Here is an 18,446-nt window from a genome sequence, read left to right on the forward strand (position 1 = left end):
TCCTGTGGTTTCACATTTAATTCTGCAAGAAAGTTTCTAAATGTCCTTGCAGAGTTTTCAGCTGCACGAAGATCAAAAAGCTGGTGAGCTGGTGCCCAGTGGCAGATGGACTCCACATAGAGAATGCAGAGACGGTTTTTACTGTCCCTGCCGCCCTGATCATGATACACGCTGTGATAAATGAGCGCAGCTAACCCCACCCCTCAATGAGCACTTTGTATACAGATCAGCAAGCATCCATGATACTGCTTCCTCTCATCCCAGCAGGGCCAGGTAGCTGCAGAAGCAGATGGATTTTAGCAGATTCAGATCTTCTGTAATATTAACCCCTTAGTGACACACCTGTTTTGGGCTTTAAGACCGCCTGCACATGAGTGCGGGTGAATGCACATAAGATCTTCACAGAAATTTGTGCACATTTATGTCCGTTTCTGCGCCATATCCGCACCACAATCGGCAATTTTTAACAGCGGTTTTTGGTGTGGATTAGATGAGGTTTTGCTGCAGATCTTACCCGGCATTAGAAAACTGTGAAATCCGCAGCTAAAACTGCAAACATAATGGACATGCTGCGGATTTGGAAATCCGCACAGTAGGTCCAAAAATCTGCAAAGTGTACGTGAGATTTGTGTAATCTCATACACTTTGCTGGTATGGTACTGTACTACGCTGCGGGTTTTCCGCATGGGAATCTGCACAGAAAAAATGCATGTATTCTGCAACGTGTGCAGGTAGCCTAATGACGCAGCAATTTTTTCATTGTTGCATGTCAAGAGCTGTAACTTTTGTAATTTTTCCATCCATATAGCCGTATGAGGCCTTGCTTTTTGCGGGACAAGTAGTTTTTAATGGTGCCATTTTGGGGTACACATAACTTACTGATAAACTTTTAGTAACACTTTTTCTGAGGGGGTTAGGAAAAAGCAATACTATCATTTTATATTTTTCGGTATAAATAAAATTATAACTTTATACTCTGGGTCATTCCTTGTAGTTTTCATTGGTATCATTTTTGGGTACCTAACACTTATTGATGACTTTTTATTCAGTTTTTTTATTTGGGGGGGGTGGGGGGGGGGGGGGGTAAATAAACTATACCAAAACTATATTACTATATTAAAATGACTAACTGAAATGTAATACAATTTAAAAAAAAAATTGTTCCAGTTTATATTATTAAAATATCAAACAACTAGACTTTTTCCCATTTTTTTTATTCCTGGGTGTAAAAAAGAAAAAGAAAAACTAAAAATAATAAAATACAATAAAAATCGAGGTCCATGAATCACTGAAACAAAAATACAAAAATGATTTATATAACCTTAAAAAACTAAAACGTGCCTGGTCTTAAAGATGGGAAAATAGTCCAGTCTTAAAATGTTTCTAATGCATCTTTAGGAAGTACTAAAGCCTAAAAACTATATTATAGGTGCTGTCCCAGAATGGTAACTTATCACCTACCCAAAGGATCACAAAAAAAACAGGGTCACTTGTGCCTGTTTCAGTGGAGCTGCAATGACGCATGCATGCCGCCACTCCATTAAAAGTCTATGGGACTGCCTGAGATAGCTGTCTTAGTCCCATAGGCTTTGATGAGAAATTTCTCACCTGTCCACAACTAAGTTGTCATTCTGGGACAGCCGCTTTAAAACTTTCTGCATGGGTTTTCTGATTTAATAGTTAAAAATATTACTCTTGATGTAGGCTCTACATAGTTAAGCTTCCTTTATTTGAGTAGGCTTACTAATAAATAGCTCCTTGGCTCTGATAATCATGATGTATTTTTTTGACCACTTGATATGCTCTGGTAACAATGCTGTATACACAATAAAGATATTCAGTGCTCGCACAGATGGCTTCTATGTTTCTCAGCTAATGAGATTTCTATGAGTGTAATTTAGTTCTTTTAATCTCGGAGACGTTCATTGCTTACTTCGTTGGACTCGTTTATAAATTCATCCATGCTGAATCATGGTGTGTGGGTGGTTAAAACCTGGAACAGAGAAAAAGGTAAATTAATTCCAATGGTTTCTAGAAGAGGAACGTAGCAATATAAACAGTTGTAGGAACACACATTGACATTAGTGTTCATACCGAAAGTGGAAATTTAATTTATAGTTGATTCAGAATGAATATTTACAACCATGGAAGCTAATAGGCTAGTTGGGGAACTTATCAAAACTAGGTTGCTACTTCTGCTTCTTGAAGAGCCTGTAGAATATGAGAAATGGAGCCTGATTGTTCACTAATCATCTAAATCTAACCCCACTGCATGCAAACTGTGTTCAGATGCTTCATAGTAAATGAAATGATATATCCGATGGCAAAAACTCTTATGAAACCAAGTCCACTTTATGGCTTACTCCTCAAATATACGGTAATAAGATTCATTTTTTGTAAGCCTCAGCCTTCATTATGGAATGGAAATCACACAATGGCATTGTCTTATACAGATTTATAGCAAATGTTTCTTAATCAACCATTGATGGTGATTGATGTGTACTGTAACCCTTGGCGCAGTCAGGGTGAATTAGAGACGGTTTGTTAATTGACCTCTGCTTCTCTACAGGGCGATAGAGGGCCTCCAGGAATCGGACCTGCGGTGAGTACCAATTAAACAAGGGATTTAATCCTCTAGAACACAGAAAGGCTTAACTTAGCCTTAGCCTCTGTTCATGTAGGAAGCTTGACTTCTTTTGATAGTTCATCCTACTTAAATTTATGTTTCTTGCACATTTTAGGAGTGAACTGAATTTGAAGGCACAAACAGAAAATAAGAACATTACATTTTAAAGCAGATGTTATTTTAGTTCTAGACTATTAATTATGTGCTTCTCATCATGGAGCTTTAAGAAGACTTTGGCCCCTTTCACACGGGCGTTGCGGGAAAATGTGCGGGTGCCTTACAGGAACACCCACGATTTTTCTGCGCGAGTGCAAAACATTGTAATGCATTTTGCACTCGCGTAAAAAAAATTGCGCATGTTTGGTACCCAAACCCGAACTGCTTGGGATCGGTGTTCTGTAGATTGTATTATTTTCCCTTATAATATGGTTATAAGGGAAAATAATGGCGTTCTGAATACAGAATGCATAGTACAATAGGGCTGGAGGGTTTAAGAAAATAAAATGTATTTAACTCACCTTAGTCCACTTGTTCACGTAGCTCGGCATCTCCTTCTGTCTCCTTTGCTGAACAGGACCTGGGGTAAGCATTAATTACATGAACAGGACCTGTGATGACGTCACTCCGGTCATCACATGTTCCATCACATGATCTTTTACCATGGTGATGGATCATGTGATGGAACATGTGATGACCGGAGTGACTTCATCACAGGTCCTGTTCATGTAATTAATGCTCACCCCAGGTCCTGTTCAGCAAAGGAGACAGAAGGAGATACCGGCTACGCGATCAAGTGGACTAAGGTGAGTTAAATAATTTTTATTTATTTTTTAACCCCTCCAGCGCTATTTGACTATGCATTCTGTATTCAGAATGCTATTATTTTCCCTTATAACCATGTTATAAGGGAAAATAATACAGATCGGCTCTCCATCCCGATCGTCTCCTAGCAACCGTGCGTGAAAATCGCACCGCATCCGCACTTGCTTGCGGATGCTTGCGATTTTCACGCAACCCCATTCACTTCTATGGTGCCTGTGTTGCATGAAAAACTTAAATATAGAGCATGCTGCGATTTTCACGCAACGCACAAGTGATGCGTGAAAATCACCGCTCATGTGAACAGCCCCATAGAAATGAATGGGTCGGTATTCAGTGTGGGTGCAATGCGTTCACCTCTCACATCGCATCCGCGCGGAATACTCGCACGTGTGAAAGGGGCCTTTAAGTAGCACCTGTCAGCTGTATCGATCCTATTAATTAGACATACACCCTGGTAGGTTTGATCCTGCTGATCCAAACAATACCTATCTTGTGAAAATCAGTTGCGATGATTTAAACATTCTTTTATTTGTTTGTGCCAATGAAGGCAATAGGTCACTAAGAGCTGGGGTCTGCCCCCTATGTACCCCTCAGCTCCATGGCCACACCCCTTGGAGCGCTGAATCCATCATTTGCGTTAAGAATAAAAGTGTTTTTTCATGGGAACACCACAAATGATTTTCATAAGATTTAAAGGGGTTCTCCTTGATTTACATATTGATGGTTTATCCTCAGGATGGGTGGGGTACCAACTCATGGGATCTATGCTGATCAGCTGTACCAAGCACAGCGCCGTACATTGTGTAGCAACTGTGCTTGGTACTGCCTCAGACCCATTCACTTGAATAGGGCTGAGATGCTCATGGGCCACGTGATCGATGAACGTGTCATCACTAGAGTAGGAAAAGCAACGAGAAGGTCACGGTGCTCACAGGAGCGCTGCTGACTTCTCAAGCAGCTGATCGGCGGGGGTCCGGGTGTCAGACACTGATGACCTATTCTGAGGAAAACAGTTAGAAATTTAGTAATTTTAGTAATTTTTTGTAATTTTAGCCACTGAGCTATTCAATAAAATGTATCTGTATAGCACCACCTGCTGTTTGTTCTTATTTTTATTTATCAGTCCACCTCAGAGATGTTGCCACCAGCCATATCTGCTGTTAGAAGCTGTGGCAGTTACAGGGGTGCAGCAGAAAGAACATGCTTCTTGAGAAAGTGCAGCCCCCCAAGATGCCAGCCTGAAATAAATGTAGCAGAACAATTAGAGCAATGAATGTGGAGATCTCTGGCTCCATGTGAGGTACAGGGCTGGTTCTAGCTTTGTAAGAAAAAGACTGTCATGTACTTTGTGATGGCATGACACCTTTTAGCGGGAAATCATATGCCAAAGGCCAAGATACACCGGGAGTTACAGCCCAAACTGTATTAAAAAGTGTACAATATTCTATTCATTAATACTCTATAAAACAAAATGTAAGCCACTTGATATGTTTATATGAATGGCAGACATATGCAGCTGTAAAGGATTGCAGTTATATATGTCCGTCCATACATTTGATCAAATGGTTCTGCTGAACACAGAAATGGAACATGGTGTGATTTACCTGGCCAGCGTGTTAATGAATTTTAAGGTGTAGAAACATTTGTGACAATACCATTAGATTTGCGAATTACTACAATCAAATATATGCACATAAGATATTCTAGTCATTGATAGTCATTAGGCCTTAGAACTATATTGAATCTAATATGTTGCCTTGCTTTACCTTTTCAGGGTGCAAAAGGAGAGCCAGGCATTCCCGGGCCAGACGGACGTCCTGGTGAATCTGGAATTGATGTAAGTAGGTTGAATGTAGACAGTTGCAAAGCTATGCTTTGATCTAATTAACCTAGCTTCTCAGCACAATATTCAATGTACTGCCCCCTATATTGCATGCTTATCCAAGAGGCATTAGTGTACATTTTGATCGAAAGGCATAAGCCCACTCACCGCATCAAGGTTGCCTCTTTGAGAGGGACCTACTCTAAACTTGGTGCAGCCCTGGGCGGCGACCTCCAAACCCAGCGCAGCACTGCGCGGTGACTACCAGCGCCACAGCATAGCACCAGCAGACGGCGGGACCCAGCAGTCAAACAGCACCCCTGCTGCCTGACAATGCCATCCCGGTACTGGGCCCCACCAGCACAGCACCAAAGCAACAATGGCTACCGTGCAGCACCGCACCACGCGAAAAAAGGCCACCACGCAGCACTGCACCATCTGAACAGTTGTATAACACAACATGTCCTAAGCTATCATAATTAATAAGACTGCTATGGGGCCCATGGGGGCACATTGAACCTTTTCTCCTGTTCCTGGCACTCCCTACTACTACAATCGAACATTGAACTCATTACTAGTCTACCAGAACCAGATTTTAAATGATCTTAATACTGAATTTGGTTTTGACCACAAATGCATTTTAGGGTCTCATTGGAGCTAAAGGGGATCCTGGGCAACCAGGCCGTCCTGGACCAAAAGTAAGTAACTGATAAATCTTTATCCTTCCCGTTTCGCTACTGTTTCCAAACTGTTGAATACTTCTGCCTTTTTCTACATTGTACCCATTGGCCACCTTATAGAACTAAGCTCCTCTCTTTCACTGTCTCACTGAAGAAAGATTTTAAGAAACCCTCCTTAAAGGAGTTGTCCGAGTTATGAAAAAAAAAATAAAAAATATAGCACTGAAAATCTGATGGGCAGCAATATATAACTAAGCTAAGTAAGTTTTATGCAAAAGACATATATATATATTTCCTCATTTCCCTGGTTCTTTTCTGGCCCTTTGTTTACATGCAATAAAAACAATCTCTGCCCCTCCCCCTGCTCTGCCAAGGGAGTGAATACAAGAGCTGCCCTGAGTGACATGTCTGCCTGCTGGGAAACTCTGCAGCATGTTGTATGTGTAGAACTACAAGTCCCAGCTGTATAATGACACTGCTAAGGGAGTGAATACAAGAGCTGCCCTGAGTGACATGTCTGCCTGCTGGGAAACTCTGCAGCATGTTGTATGTGTAGAACTACAAGTCCCAGCTGTATAATGACACTGCTAAGGGAGTGAATACAAGAGCTGCCCTGAGTGACATGTCTGCCTGCTGGGAAACTCTGCAGCATGTTGTATGTGTAGAACTACAAGTCCCAGCTGTATAATGACACTGCTAAGGGAGTGAATACAAGAGCAGCCCTGAGTGACATGTCTGCCTGCTGGGAAACTCTGCAGCATGTTGTATGTGTAGAACTACAAGTCCCAGCTGTATAATGACACTACTAAGGGAGTGAATACAAGAGCTGCCCTGAGTGACATGTCTGCCTGCTGGGAGACTCAGCAGTATGTTGTATGTGTAGAACTACAAGTCCTAGCTGTATAATGACACTGCTAAGGGAGTGAATACAAGAGTTGCCCTGAGTGACATGTCTGCCTGCTTGGAAACTCTGCAGCATGTTGTATGTGTAGAACTACAAGTCCCAGCTGTATAATGACACTGCTAAGGGAGTAAATACAAGAGCTGCCCTGAGTGACATGTGTGCCTGCTGGGAGACTCTGCAGCATGTTGTAAGTGTAGAACTACAAGTCCCAGCTGTATAATGACACTGCTAAGGGAGTGAATACAAGAGCTGCCCTGAGTGACATGTCTGCTTGCTGGGAAACTAAGCAGCATCTTGTATGTGTAGGACTACAAGTCCCAGCTGTATAATGACACTGCTAGGGGAGTGAATACAAGTGCTGCCCTGAGTGACATGTCTGCCTGCTGGGAGACTCTGCAGCATGTTGTATGTGTAGAACTACAAGTCCCAGCTGTATAATGACACTGCTAAGGGAGTGAATACAGGAGCTGCCCTGAGTGACATGTCTGCCTGCTGGGAGACTCTGCAGCATGTTGTATGTGTAGAACTACAAGTCCCAGCTGTATAATGACACTGCTAGGGGAGTGAATACAAGTGCTGCCCTGAGTGACATGTCTGCCTGCTGGGAGACTCTGCAGCATGTTGTATGTGTAGGACTACAAGTCCCAGATGTATAATGACATTGTTAAGGGAGTGGATACAAGAGCTGCCCTGAGTGCCATGTCTGCCTGCTGGGAGACTCAGCAGCATGTTGTATGTGTAGAACTACAAGTCCCAGCTGTATAATGACACTGCTAATACACACAGGATCTTCCCTCTACCTTCTTGTGCAATGCTCTCTCTAGTCCTTCAGCTTCTGTGCCCAGAATTGTCACTGCTGCCGATACGCAGTATGTGCAGCTGAAGGGGTTAAGAATCCTAGGAGAGAGAGCAGACCAGTGAAGGGGGGGGGGGGGGGGGCGTGGCCAGCACAGTGACGTCTGGTTTACAGGCTTGTAAACGACCTTTATCAGAGCAGGGAGAGAAGCTGACATCACAGGTCATGTGACCCTCAGTGAAATCTGAGAAACCAGCCACCGGAGATAAAGTGAGTTAATTGGAAAGCTGTTATATTTGCTTAGTTAGGAACATAGAAAGAACAAAAAAATAACTCGGACAACCCCTTTAAGACAAGATCGATCCCTTTCCATGTGCAATGGTACTGCAGAACTCCTTTGCATCTTGGACTTCTTGCAGATGTGTTTGCACATACTACGTGGCACATAAATTTTTGACACCCCCTACAGAGAAAGAAAAAACTATAAAACTGTGAGAATTGCTTTTCCTTCCAAGCGATGTACAGTACATGGCAGTATGAGAAAGGCACTGACAGATTCTAATTACACTGTATTTGCTTATTGCTACCACATCTAACATGATAGGCAGCAAGTGAAACTTTTGATTTTGGCATATTATTTGAATCAAGGAGTGTGGTACTTCCAGAAACCTGTTGTCAAGTGTCTTCTACATTCTCAACTTCTCCTGTATACATTTCTTAATCACATGCAATTTTATAGAGCGATTTGTCCATTAACGTGTTTTTGAATATTGTAATCCACAGGGCCAGTCTGGACTTCCAGGACCATCAGGAAAGCCAGTGAGTATGAATGTTTATCTCATCACTGTATTTGATTTGATAAGTTACAATGTAAACCATTCTTTTATTTCTCCCCTTTTTTTATTAGGGCCCTGGCGTTGCTGGACTGCCTGTAAGTGTAACCCACATCTATGTTACTATAATTAGTGACCTTAACAACAAAGGGAGTGACAATATGGCTTTTTTTGTAGGGTAATCCAGGGCCTGTTGGGCTTCCTGGAGAAATCGGAGCCACAGGACCAAAGGTAGGATATTTTTTTTATATAGATGATTACCTTTCTACCTACACATTAAATGTGACTTTTTGCTTAATGGCCATAGGTAAATTGTTTCTGCAAACAGAAATAATGGATCATGGTTTCAGTTGGGACCCTTAGGTCTAGTGAAGTGAAATTTTACAGCACACCATGCGCTTATGGTTAAATGGCTAGAGACTTTTCAAAACTGGTGAGGTTGCCATAAAATGTATAAAACACATAGCAGGGCACAATTTAAAATTAAGTTCTAGAGAGTTTTGCTTAGTAAATCTCCCCTGGGCTCTAAAATAAAGTGAAAGTCTTCCCAGAAGAGAGGAGGTAGCTACACCACTGAGCAAGAACAGGTCAGAGGTCTAGTTGTCAGACTAGAGTTTACTGTCAGTTTTATATTTTTCTGTATACACAGTGCAGGGTATCTGTAACGAAACTGTAGTAGTACTGGTAACCTTTCCTTCAAAATCCACATCCACTGTCAGACTTAGCAAGAACTAGGGTGTGGGGGTTTTAACCTGAAACAACCCTATCACTAAGTAGGGTCCTGCCTACAGTGGAATATCTTCCTCAATAGGCGCGGTTCCATTCAGAAACTGGAACTAGTTCACACTTAGCAGTTCCTGCTAGTAGTATGGAATCCTAGGTTCTGTTTACAGGGTAGCTGCTAGCAGATGAAGTGAACAGGTGGTGCGGTCATGGTAGTTGGGGTGAGAGCCAGAGGGGAAAAACATCAAGGCCAAATCGGTAACAAGTATCCGCAACAAAGACAAGCCAGGTCAGACTCAAAACCAAAGAGACAAACAGCACAGTAACGAAAGGCAAGAGAATTGTTAGGAAACAGTCTGAGGACATATACAATAGCAAATACTACAGAAACGGCAAAAGAATAGTTGGGTAAATATGATGGGTCAGTAAACACAAGTATACACAGAAAATGCACAGAAAGATAAACCAGGCTAATTAACAATAACATTGAGCAAAAGGCAGCGGGATTTAATTGGAGCACAGATCTAATGGGTTGGCTCTCAAGCCAATGCTCTCCTGCTGCTCTGCTCCATCTCAGGAGCTAGAACAGGTGAACTTATCACAGTTCTATACCCTCTCCTGCCTCCTTGTCTGGCTTCTGGAGCAGAAATAGGTAAAGTTGTTACAGTAGCCTCTGCATCACAAAATAATGACACATAATGGGTCTTAAAGAATATTGAAGCCCATCTACAGCCATCCAGTCATTTTGTTACATTTCATTGGTTTTGAAACTCATATACATGCATTTTCCACACTATATAAACCCCTACTTAGATAGGACAGTTTCCGGGCTTACTTTGAAAAAACATCTTTTCCCCTTACATTATCGTATAAATTGTGTTGGTCATGGTTTGTTTTGTGTTTTCTTAGGGCATAAAAGGTCCTCTTGGGTCTTCAGGACCACCTGGACCTCCTGGAAAACCAGTATGTATAGATATTTTCTTTATACTAAAGTAAATTTGAAATGTATTGTTAAAATACTTTGTCATGTTAGGCTTAAATTGCTTTTATCCTTTGCTTGGCCATATGTATTTAATAGAGAGTGAGATGCATACAGTGGGGGAAATGTATTAATTGTGTCATAAAATGCATTATCTGATGGCAAAATTGGCAACATTTTTCAAAACTGCGCACAGGTTCTGCTGATTTCACATAGAACTTTAGTTTTATGTACATCAACAGACATCCTATCTATGGTTGCTAGTATAAAAATGATCAGTGTCTACTTTCTTAAAGGTATTTCCAACTGAGACTAGGCCATCAAGGTGCACTTATTGGGTATCCAGACTCACACCTATCACCAGTACTCTACACAACACTGTGCTCATCCATATGGCTATGTCTGGCACTGCAGTACTAGACACAACCATACTCACATGGAGGATGCCCATCCAGCAAATTCAACTGCACCTTTCTTCTTCTGTGGGGTCAGACCCCAAATAATCACTTATTGATAGTTATTCTAAGGATTGACCATTATTGTTAAAACATTTAAAAATTAAAAGTTTACACTTTAACAAAGCAACCTCTCATTTTGTTTCTGCCTTACTACATTTTGACAGCCATACTTTTTTGTAGATGGAGGGAAAGGGGATTGTAGATGGAGGGAAAGGGGATTTAAAAAATGCAGTTCCATCTTTCTTTTTATTCTTTCTATAATAAAGGGAGGATGTTAATATTAACCTGGGTTGTTATGGTTACAACCATTCTACATATCTATATATTATGTTTTACAGCTTTTATTCAGTTAAAGGAAAAAATTCTGTTTACCTTTTTTTAGTTTATAAGGTGCTGTATAGGAATTTAATATTGGCAGCTCTGAGGGCCTTTATTAGATCCCCACCTGTCACAGAATCCAGACATCCCATAACTATGATGTGTGGCCATCAAGTGTGTGATTTTGGGGCCTCTCTCCTTTTGTGTATACCCTAAAGACCCCCATACATATTGGGTTACTGTTAGCTGAACCAGCTAAGAGCAGTGGGTTTGGCCAACACTCTAATGTATGTGGGGAGCTCATGACTCTCCCCCGACATCACCAAAGTATTTTCACCCAATCCTTGTGTCTGGCAGCAGCTTTCTCCGCTCTCCCCGTAGAATACACATACATGTTTGGCCGAACCAAACATGTATGTGTATGAGGGAGTCGGGAGAGATAGCTGTCGATCATTCGTCGCTATTAACCAAGTTTTAGGTGCAGCAGTCATAAAATGAGACAGCACAGGGTGGTTATCAGTAATTCTAATACTCTTTATTTATCAAGCACTAACATTACTTCCTACAACACTTTATAATGACTATGTGCACAAACAAAATCAGACATCACATAGTAACAAACTAATAAACAATTCAAACCAGAGGGCTCTGCTTTCCAAAACTTACCGTCTATAACTAAGTACATCTGCCGTTAGTGAGTTGAAGCGCGGCTCTATTTGTATCATTTTTGTTATTTGAATATATTGTTACTTTTATGTAATATGATTTTGCAACATTTTCATTATGAGTCTTTTGTCCATTAATTTTTTTTTTTTTTTAATGTCCCCGGTGTGTATTAGTCTGACTACACTGGCAGTATAAATAGTCACTTGTGCAACTTTGCTAGCTGAATTTGCCATTAATAACTGACCTCCACAGAGACTTATTTTAGCATATTGTTCACATACATTAGCAGGATGTTCTATGAAACTGTCACCTTTCACCATTTACCTCCAGGGTATGATCTGTTCCTCCTGAGAGTGTACTCTTCTTCCTATAGTCTTCTTCTGCTGTATTTTGCTATTTGCATTGACATTCATTATGTGCAACTTATTATCAGCTTCTTCTTTTCTCTCCTCTGAGCAGTAAGGCTCAGTACTATCTGTGTAGCACATTGTCCCTGTACAGTTCCTAAATTGCTGAATGAACAGTAAATGCTGAGTCTGTAATTACAAGAATTTACGAGTACAGAGCAGAAATGGCTAATAAGACACTAGAGCGTTCCACAAAGGATTAGTCCTGCAGATTCAGGAAACGAAATGTACCATGAGGTCTCACAATTCCTTTATATTTCAGGGTCCTTCAGGGAGCATTCTAGGCTTGGAAGGCAGTGCCGATTTCCTGGTGAGTGCCCTTTTTGGGGGTAATCCAGTTAGCACATAGCTCCTCTGTTTTTATTTTATTCCCAAAATATCTCGCTTTGTAATTGAGGTTTCTTTATTCTGAATTTGCTGCCCAGGGAAATGTTCTTTGAAGAAAATAAAATAAAAAGAATGCTGTCAGCCTATCGATGAAAGAGGAAAGATAGATACAGCACAATATTACGAGCTGTGTATTTACTGATGAGGGGCTGAAATTGGCTGTCTGGAAACAATCATAGCTTGGCAATGTGTAAACTCTTTTATGCTGGCAAAACAAAAAGACAGACGTAACTTTTAACTGGGAATAATTGGAGACTTGTATGAAAAATAGAAAGTGTACTTGGGGGGATTTATCAAAAGTGTAAAGGAAAACTGCCTTAATTGCCCATAGCAACCAATCAGATTCCTCCTTTCATTCTTCAGAGCTCCTTTGGAAAATGTAAGGCGTAATCTGATTGGTTACTATTGGCAACTAAGGCAATTTTTCTTTACACCAGTTTTGATAAATCTTCCCCTTTGTTTTTCATGACAGCCAATCAGATGTTTCTTTTAGCTTCAAAACAGAATTAAGAAATTAGACCTAGTTCTTGATAGGTTGAAATGGCACTGTCATACTGAACAATATTTGTAACTATCTTCAAAATTGTCAAAGCTGTGTCAAACTGGCCCACTAGAGTACCAGAGGTCCCTCCATGGGGCCCCGAAAGGACGACTCATGGAATCAAGCCCCTTTGGAATTGATGGATCTTTTTCTTATGAATTGCTTCACAGATAACCTACATGTACTTAGCCTTATTGATAATATTGATTGTAAAATATAAAATGTATTCACACTATAGACATAATAAAGACTAAAACGCTCACTCTCTGCTATGTGATAATGTTTTCTAGTGCCCATCCAACTGCCCAGCTGGTCCAAAGGGTCCACAAGGTCTTCAAGGGGTTAAGGTAAACATCTCTATTTCATACTTATTTTAATGTTATTTTTCTTTTAGAATTCATTTATTACAGTTTCAGAGTTTAGAATAAAGGATTGTTATGGGGGTCATTTAACATTAGAGACTTTTCTGCGTCATTTCTGCAACATTTCAAGTGTCGCAGCTAGTAAATGTGCCATAATCCAGGTCTAATCTCACTTTTCTGCCTTAAACAGAGACCATATTGAAAAGTAGAGTGTCTCCAAAATGTTGCAAAAAGCAACAATTGGCATGTTTTGTGACATTTTTAGACGAAAAACCCGACGTCTCTGTTTTGATAAATGACTCCCTATGTACAAAAATACAGCATGGACAACAATGTAATCATATTTATAACTCACAGTGTAGATTTTGCCTTGGTTCAATGTGGGCCCAGTACACTTTCGCAGAGAGACAACAGTGCTCTTCCTGATAAAAAAATATTCCCATTGCAAACATTTATGGCATATCCACAGAATATACAGTACTATAAATGTCTAGAAGATGCAAGAACTCTAGGAGCGATGAGCTGCACCTATCTCCAGAACAAGGGTCCCTCTCTGATCCCCATACCGCCTGGTGAGACAATCTCTGGCTGATGCATCTAGGCAGAGACTGAATGCAGAGGTGGTTGTGCATGTGTGGCTTTCTCAGTTCACGTCTCTGAGAGTTAGCCGACCAAGGGTGCTCTTCTATTTCAATGACGCCGGTAGAAGTGAATGGAGAGAACCACTCACCTGCATAGTTACAGCTGCATCTCAATAAATTAAAATATCATTAAAAAGCTAATTTATTTCAGAAATTAAATTCAAAAAGTGAAACTCATATATCATATAGATTCATTACACACAGAGTGATCTATTTCAATATTTTTTTTTATGTTGATAATTATGGCTTACAGCTAATGAAAACCCAAAAGTCAGTATCTCAGAAAATTTGAATATTGTAAAAAAAATGTCAATATTGTAGACTAATGGTGTCACACTAATCAAGTAATCAACACAAAACAGCAAAGGTTTCCTAATCCTTTAAATCGTCCTCAGACTGGTTTAGTAGGCTACACAATCATGGGGAAGACTGCTGATTTGACAGTTGTCCATAAGACAGTCATTGACACCCTTCACAAGGAGCATAAGCCTCAAAAGGTCATTGCTAAAGAAGCTGGCTGTTCAGAGTACTGTATCCAAGCATATTAATGGAAAGTTGATTGGAAGGAAAAAGTGTGGTAGAAAAAGCTGCACAAGAACAGGGATAACTGTGGTCTTCAAAGGATTGTCAAGGAAAGTCCAGGAGATGCAGGAAATTTAGATTTCATTTTCCAGCAGCACTTGGTACCTGCCCACACTGCCAAAAGTACCAACACCTGGTTTAATAATGGTGCTTAAATGGCCAGCAACTCTCCTGACTTAACCCTATCAGGCACGGAGGTATTTTTTTTGCGTTTTCGTTTTGAGCTCCCTGCCTTCCCAGAGCCATAACTTTTTTATTTTGTATGTTTACATAGCCATATGAGGGCTTGTTTTTTCAAGGACAAGTTGTACTTTCCAATGCCACCATTTAATATTGAATATGATGTAGTTGCAAGCGGGGAAAAAATTCCAAATGGGGGGAAATTGCAAAAAAAAAAAGCATTTCCATCACTGTTTTACGGGTTTTTTATTTACGACCTTCGATGTACGATAAAACTGACTGGTTAGTTTTATTCTACAGGTCAGTACGAATCCGATGTAATTATGTGTACGGAGCTGTATGGGGGCTCATTTTTTGCGGGGGGATCTGAACTTTTCATTGATACCATTCTGGGGGTGTGTATGACTTTTTCATCATTTTTTATTACATTTTTTTGTAGAAAATGAAGCGACCAAAAACTGCGAATCGGCCATTCAGACATTTTTTTCCCTTTTGCTGTTTACCGTATGGGGAATATATTTTTATATTTTTTAATTATGGTTGTTTTCGCACATCGCAACACCCATGATGTGTATTTTTTAAATTTCTTTAGTTCTTTTATTTTTATGGTGGGAAAAAGGGGGTGATTAGAATTTTTATTCCCCATAGGGAACTATAACATGCAATCATTAGACTACTATCATCATATACTCCAGTGCACTTGAATTGGAATCTATGATGATTTTGCTAGTTTTCTATGGAGCCCTATTACAGGCAAGGGCTCCATAGGAAATACTATGCAGCAGCCTCCTGTCATTCACAAAGACAGGGGCTGCTGCATACATGCTCCGGCTCCTCCGATCACCACACGGGGAGCCGGAGCACCACCGGAAGCGCTCGCTGCCGTTTGTGGACATTAGCTGCGGGTGTTTGCTATAAGAAGCAGGCGGCCACACGTGGCTATGGCGCCCGCAGCGCTCATAAGCTGGTGCCATCTTTGAAGACCCCACCAGCGCCGTACATGTATGGCGCTAGGCGTTAAGGAGTTAAACCCTTTATGGGGAATGGTCAAGAGGAAAATAAGAGACTCCAGACCCAACAATGTAGCCAAGCTGAAAGCTGGTATCAAAGCAACCTGGGCTTCCATAACACCTCAGCAGTGCCACAGGCTAGTTTCCTCCATGTTACACAACATCGATGCAGTAATTCACGCAAAAAGAGTCCCAACCAACTATTGAGTGCATATACTGTACATACTTTTCAGTAGGCCAATATTACAGTGTTAAAAATCATTTTAATTGGTCTTATTTAATATTCTAATTTTCTGAGATACTGAATTTTGGGTTATCATTAGCTTTAAGTCATAATCATTAACATTAAAAGAGATAAACGCTTGAAATAGATCACTATGTCTGTTATGGATCTATATATGAGTTTCACTTTTTGAATTGAAATAATGAAATAAATTTACTTTTCTATGATATTCTAATGTATTGAGATGCACCTGTAAATAAGAAGTCAGTGACTCTTATAGTAATCCACACTGGTCTTTCCGGTGCATATAAACCAGTATGACCAACCTGCACATTTAGTACAGAAAAACGCACCAAAGGCAAATGTTTCTTTTCCTTTGCTTGCTTTAGCCAACATCAGTGGTATAGTACAAATGCTTTATCATGGCATATCCACAAAGCAAATGTCCATAAAATACATACAGTCCAGTGTGTATTCCTTGGGTTCCAGCTAAGATCCTGTGCTTTCGGGGGATCGCCCTCTTTGTCAAACCAGGATGCTTGCTGGAACCCAAGGTATACGCACTGGACTGTATGCATTTTATAGACATTTTCTTTGTGGATATGCCTCTCCTTAGTGATTCTGGACGCTGGAAGTGGATTGGGAGGTGAGGGATCCCCATTATGGGGATAGGTACAGGTGCCATGAGCGAAGTTCTCAAAACCTTGATTTGGTTGCTTCGCCAAAATTCACAAAGAAATTTGCTATGTGATGAATTATAAATTACTAAGTCACAAAGCGCATTTCTTTGTGAGTAGCAGGCACAATGATGGGGAACGGCGATGGTACTGCGCCCCATCATTGACCCCCTCAGATACCGCTTTCATCGCTGATCGCGGCATCTGAGATAACCATTGAGGGCTGTCAGAGGTTACTCTGTTAAAAAAATTAAATAAAAAATACTCACCTCATCCATTTGCTTGCAAAGAGTCTGCCACAGCCATCCTAATTTGAGATCCATCGTGAAATCTCGGCGGCTGGCATGATGACTTCCTACGTCACTTTGTGAACTTTGCTTCGCTCAACACTACTCACATCTATCTGAGATTTGTGGCATATCCTGTGGATATGCCAAAAATGCTTAGCATGGAACATTCCTTTAATCATAAGCAAAGATTTATGAATTAATCATGACATATAGAATGACTGCCCCTTTATATTATTGCTAAAGAAAACGCAATCTAGAGTTTTAACTGGACAAGTAGATAACTTTCTTTCATCAACACAGCAAACATTAAATCATGCTAGAACTAATCTACATCCTGGAACTATGCAATTTAGTCTTTTATTTACCATTTTATCTTTAGCAACTAGATATTAGACTATTGATACCAAAGAATATGACACAAATTTTCATAATCAGATTTCTTTCTTTGTAGGGTCACAAAGGACGCCCTGGTCCACTTGGTGAGCCTGGACAACAAGGAAAACTTGTAAGTACTTCAAAAAGTCTGATTATTATAAATCCATACCTCCATACAACAATGTAGCCAAATAGAGGTCACATCTAACTTGTTATTTAAGATTTATTGGTAAATTACATCACTGTAGCAAAACTGATGGGACACAAGTAACCTGTCCAGAAAACCATACACCCACTGCCATACTTGGTGCTAGCTACCCTATCGCTACAGGGCTCTGTCTACAACGGAATAGCTGTCCTAATAAGAGCAATCCCACTATCAGGAACCTAAGTAGATAACTCGATAACCTTGAGTGGATCCTGCAAGTGGAATGGAATCTATCTTCCATTAATCAGGTAGCTGCTGGTATGTGGAGCAGACAGGTCAACTGGTTGTACAGTATCCAATTGCAATGTCAGAAACAAGCCGAGTCAAAAGCAATAGAAACAAAAGTGACAGAGATGCAAAGGTAGAAGGATCACTAAAAGAGAAGATGAGTAAAAAGCCAAGTCAAAAAACACAAGAATACTCAGTAGAGGCAGAGAACTAACAAACATACAGGAGACAGGTAGCATATGCAATAACTGGGAAAAAGCAGTCACAGAGCAGGATTTAACTTCTCACTACATGCCATACATGTACGTTGCAGCATTCAAGGAGTTCCTGCATCGTGCCGTACATGGTACACGGTGCGCTGAACAGGTGGGCACAAAAGCCGCACTTGCTTGATCAGGGCAGGGATCTGGTTGTGACAGACAGCTGGGCCCCTGCTGTAAGTGCCGGTGTTGGTGATTACTGTAATGCAGACTGTATGACATGGCTGTGATGTAGCACCCAAAGCCATTCCAGGAAAATCCATGCTCCAAAAGCCAAATAGTGCTCCTTCCCTTCTGAGCTGGTCTTGATAAATGTGCCCCTATATGTTTTAAAAGCAGAGAAAATCCAAGTTTTGGATTTTTTTTTAATAAAGGTAAAATATATTGATTGACCAAAATTTGCCATTAACAAGAAGTACGGTGTGTCACGAAAAAACTCAGATCTCAG

General features: G+C 40.6%; 1 protein-coding gene across 1 annotated transcript in view; it reads left to right on the forward strand.

Annotated features, from left to right (window-relative positions):
• The first annotated feature begins 1,971 nt into the window (after nt 1-1,971).
• COL9A2 (collagen type IX alpha 2 chain) overlaps nt 1,972-18,446 on the forward strand; it is a 50,129-nt gene continuing 33,654 nt past the window's right edge. The window contains exons 1-10 of the mRNA XM_044285629.1: nt 1,972-2,010; nt 2,570-2,602; nt 5,223-5,285; nt 5,915-5,968; nt 8,434-8,520; nt 8,661-8,714; nt 10,116-10,169; nt 12,297-12,344; nt 13,253-13,309; nt 17,379-17,432. Coding sequence (XP_044141564.1) covers nt 1,972-2,010; nt 2,570-2,602; nt 5,223-5,285; nt 5,915-5,968; nt 8,434-8,520; nt 8,661-8,714; nt 10,116-10,169; nt 12,297-12,344; nt 13,253-13,309; nt 17,379-17,432 — 543 coding nt within the window. The remainder of the gene's footprint in view (nt 2,011-2,569; nt 2,603-5,222; nt 5,286-5,914; nt 5,969-8,433; nt 8,521-8,660; nt 8,715-10,115; nt 10,170-12,296; nt 12,345-13,252; nt 13,310-17,378; nt 17,433-18,446) is intronic.

This window comes from Bufo gargarizans, chromosome 3 (genome assembly GCF_014858855.1).
Source record: "Bufo gargarizans isolate SCDJY-AF-19 chromosome 3, ASM1485885v1, whole genome shotgun sequence".
Classification (NCBI taxonomy): Eukaryota; Metazoa; Chordata; class Amphibia; order Anura; family Bufonidae; genus Bufo; species Bufo gargarizans.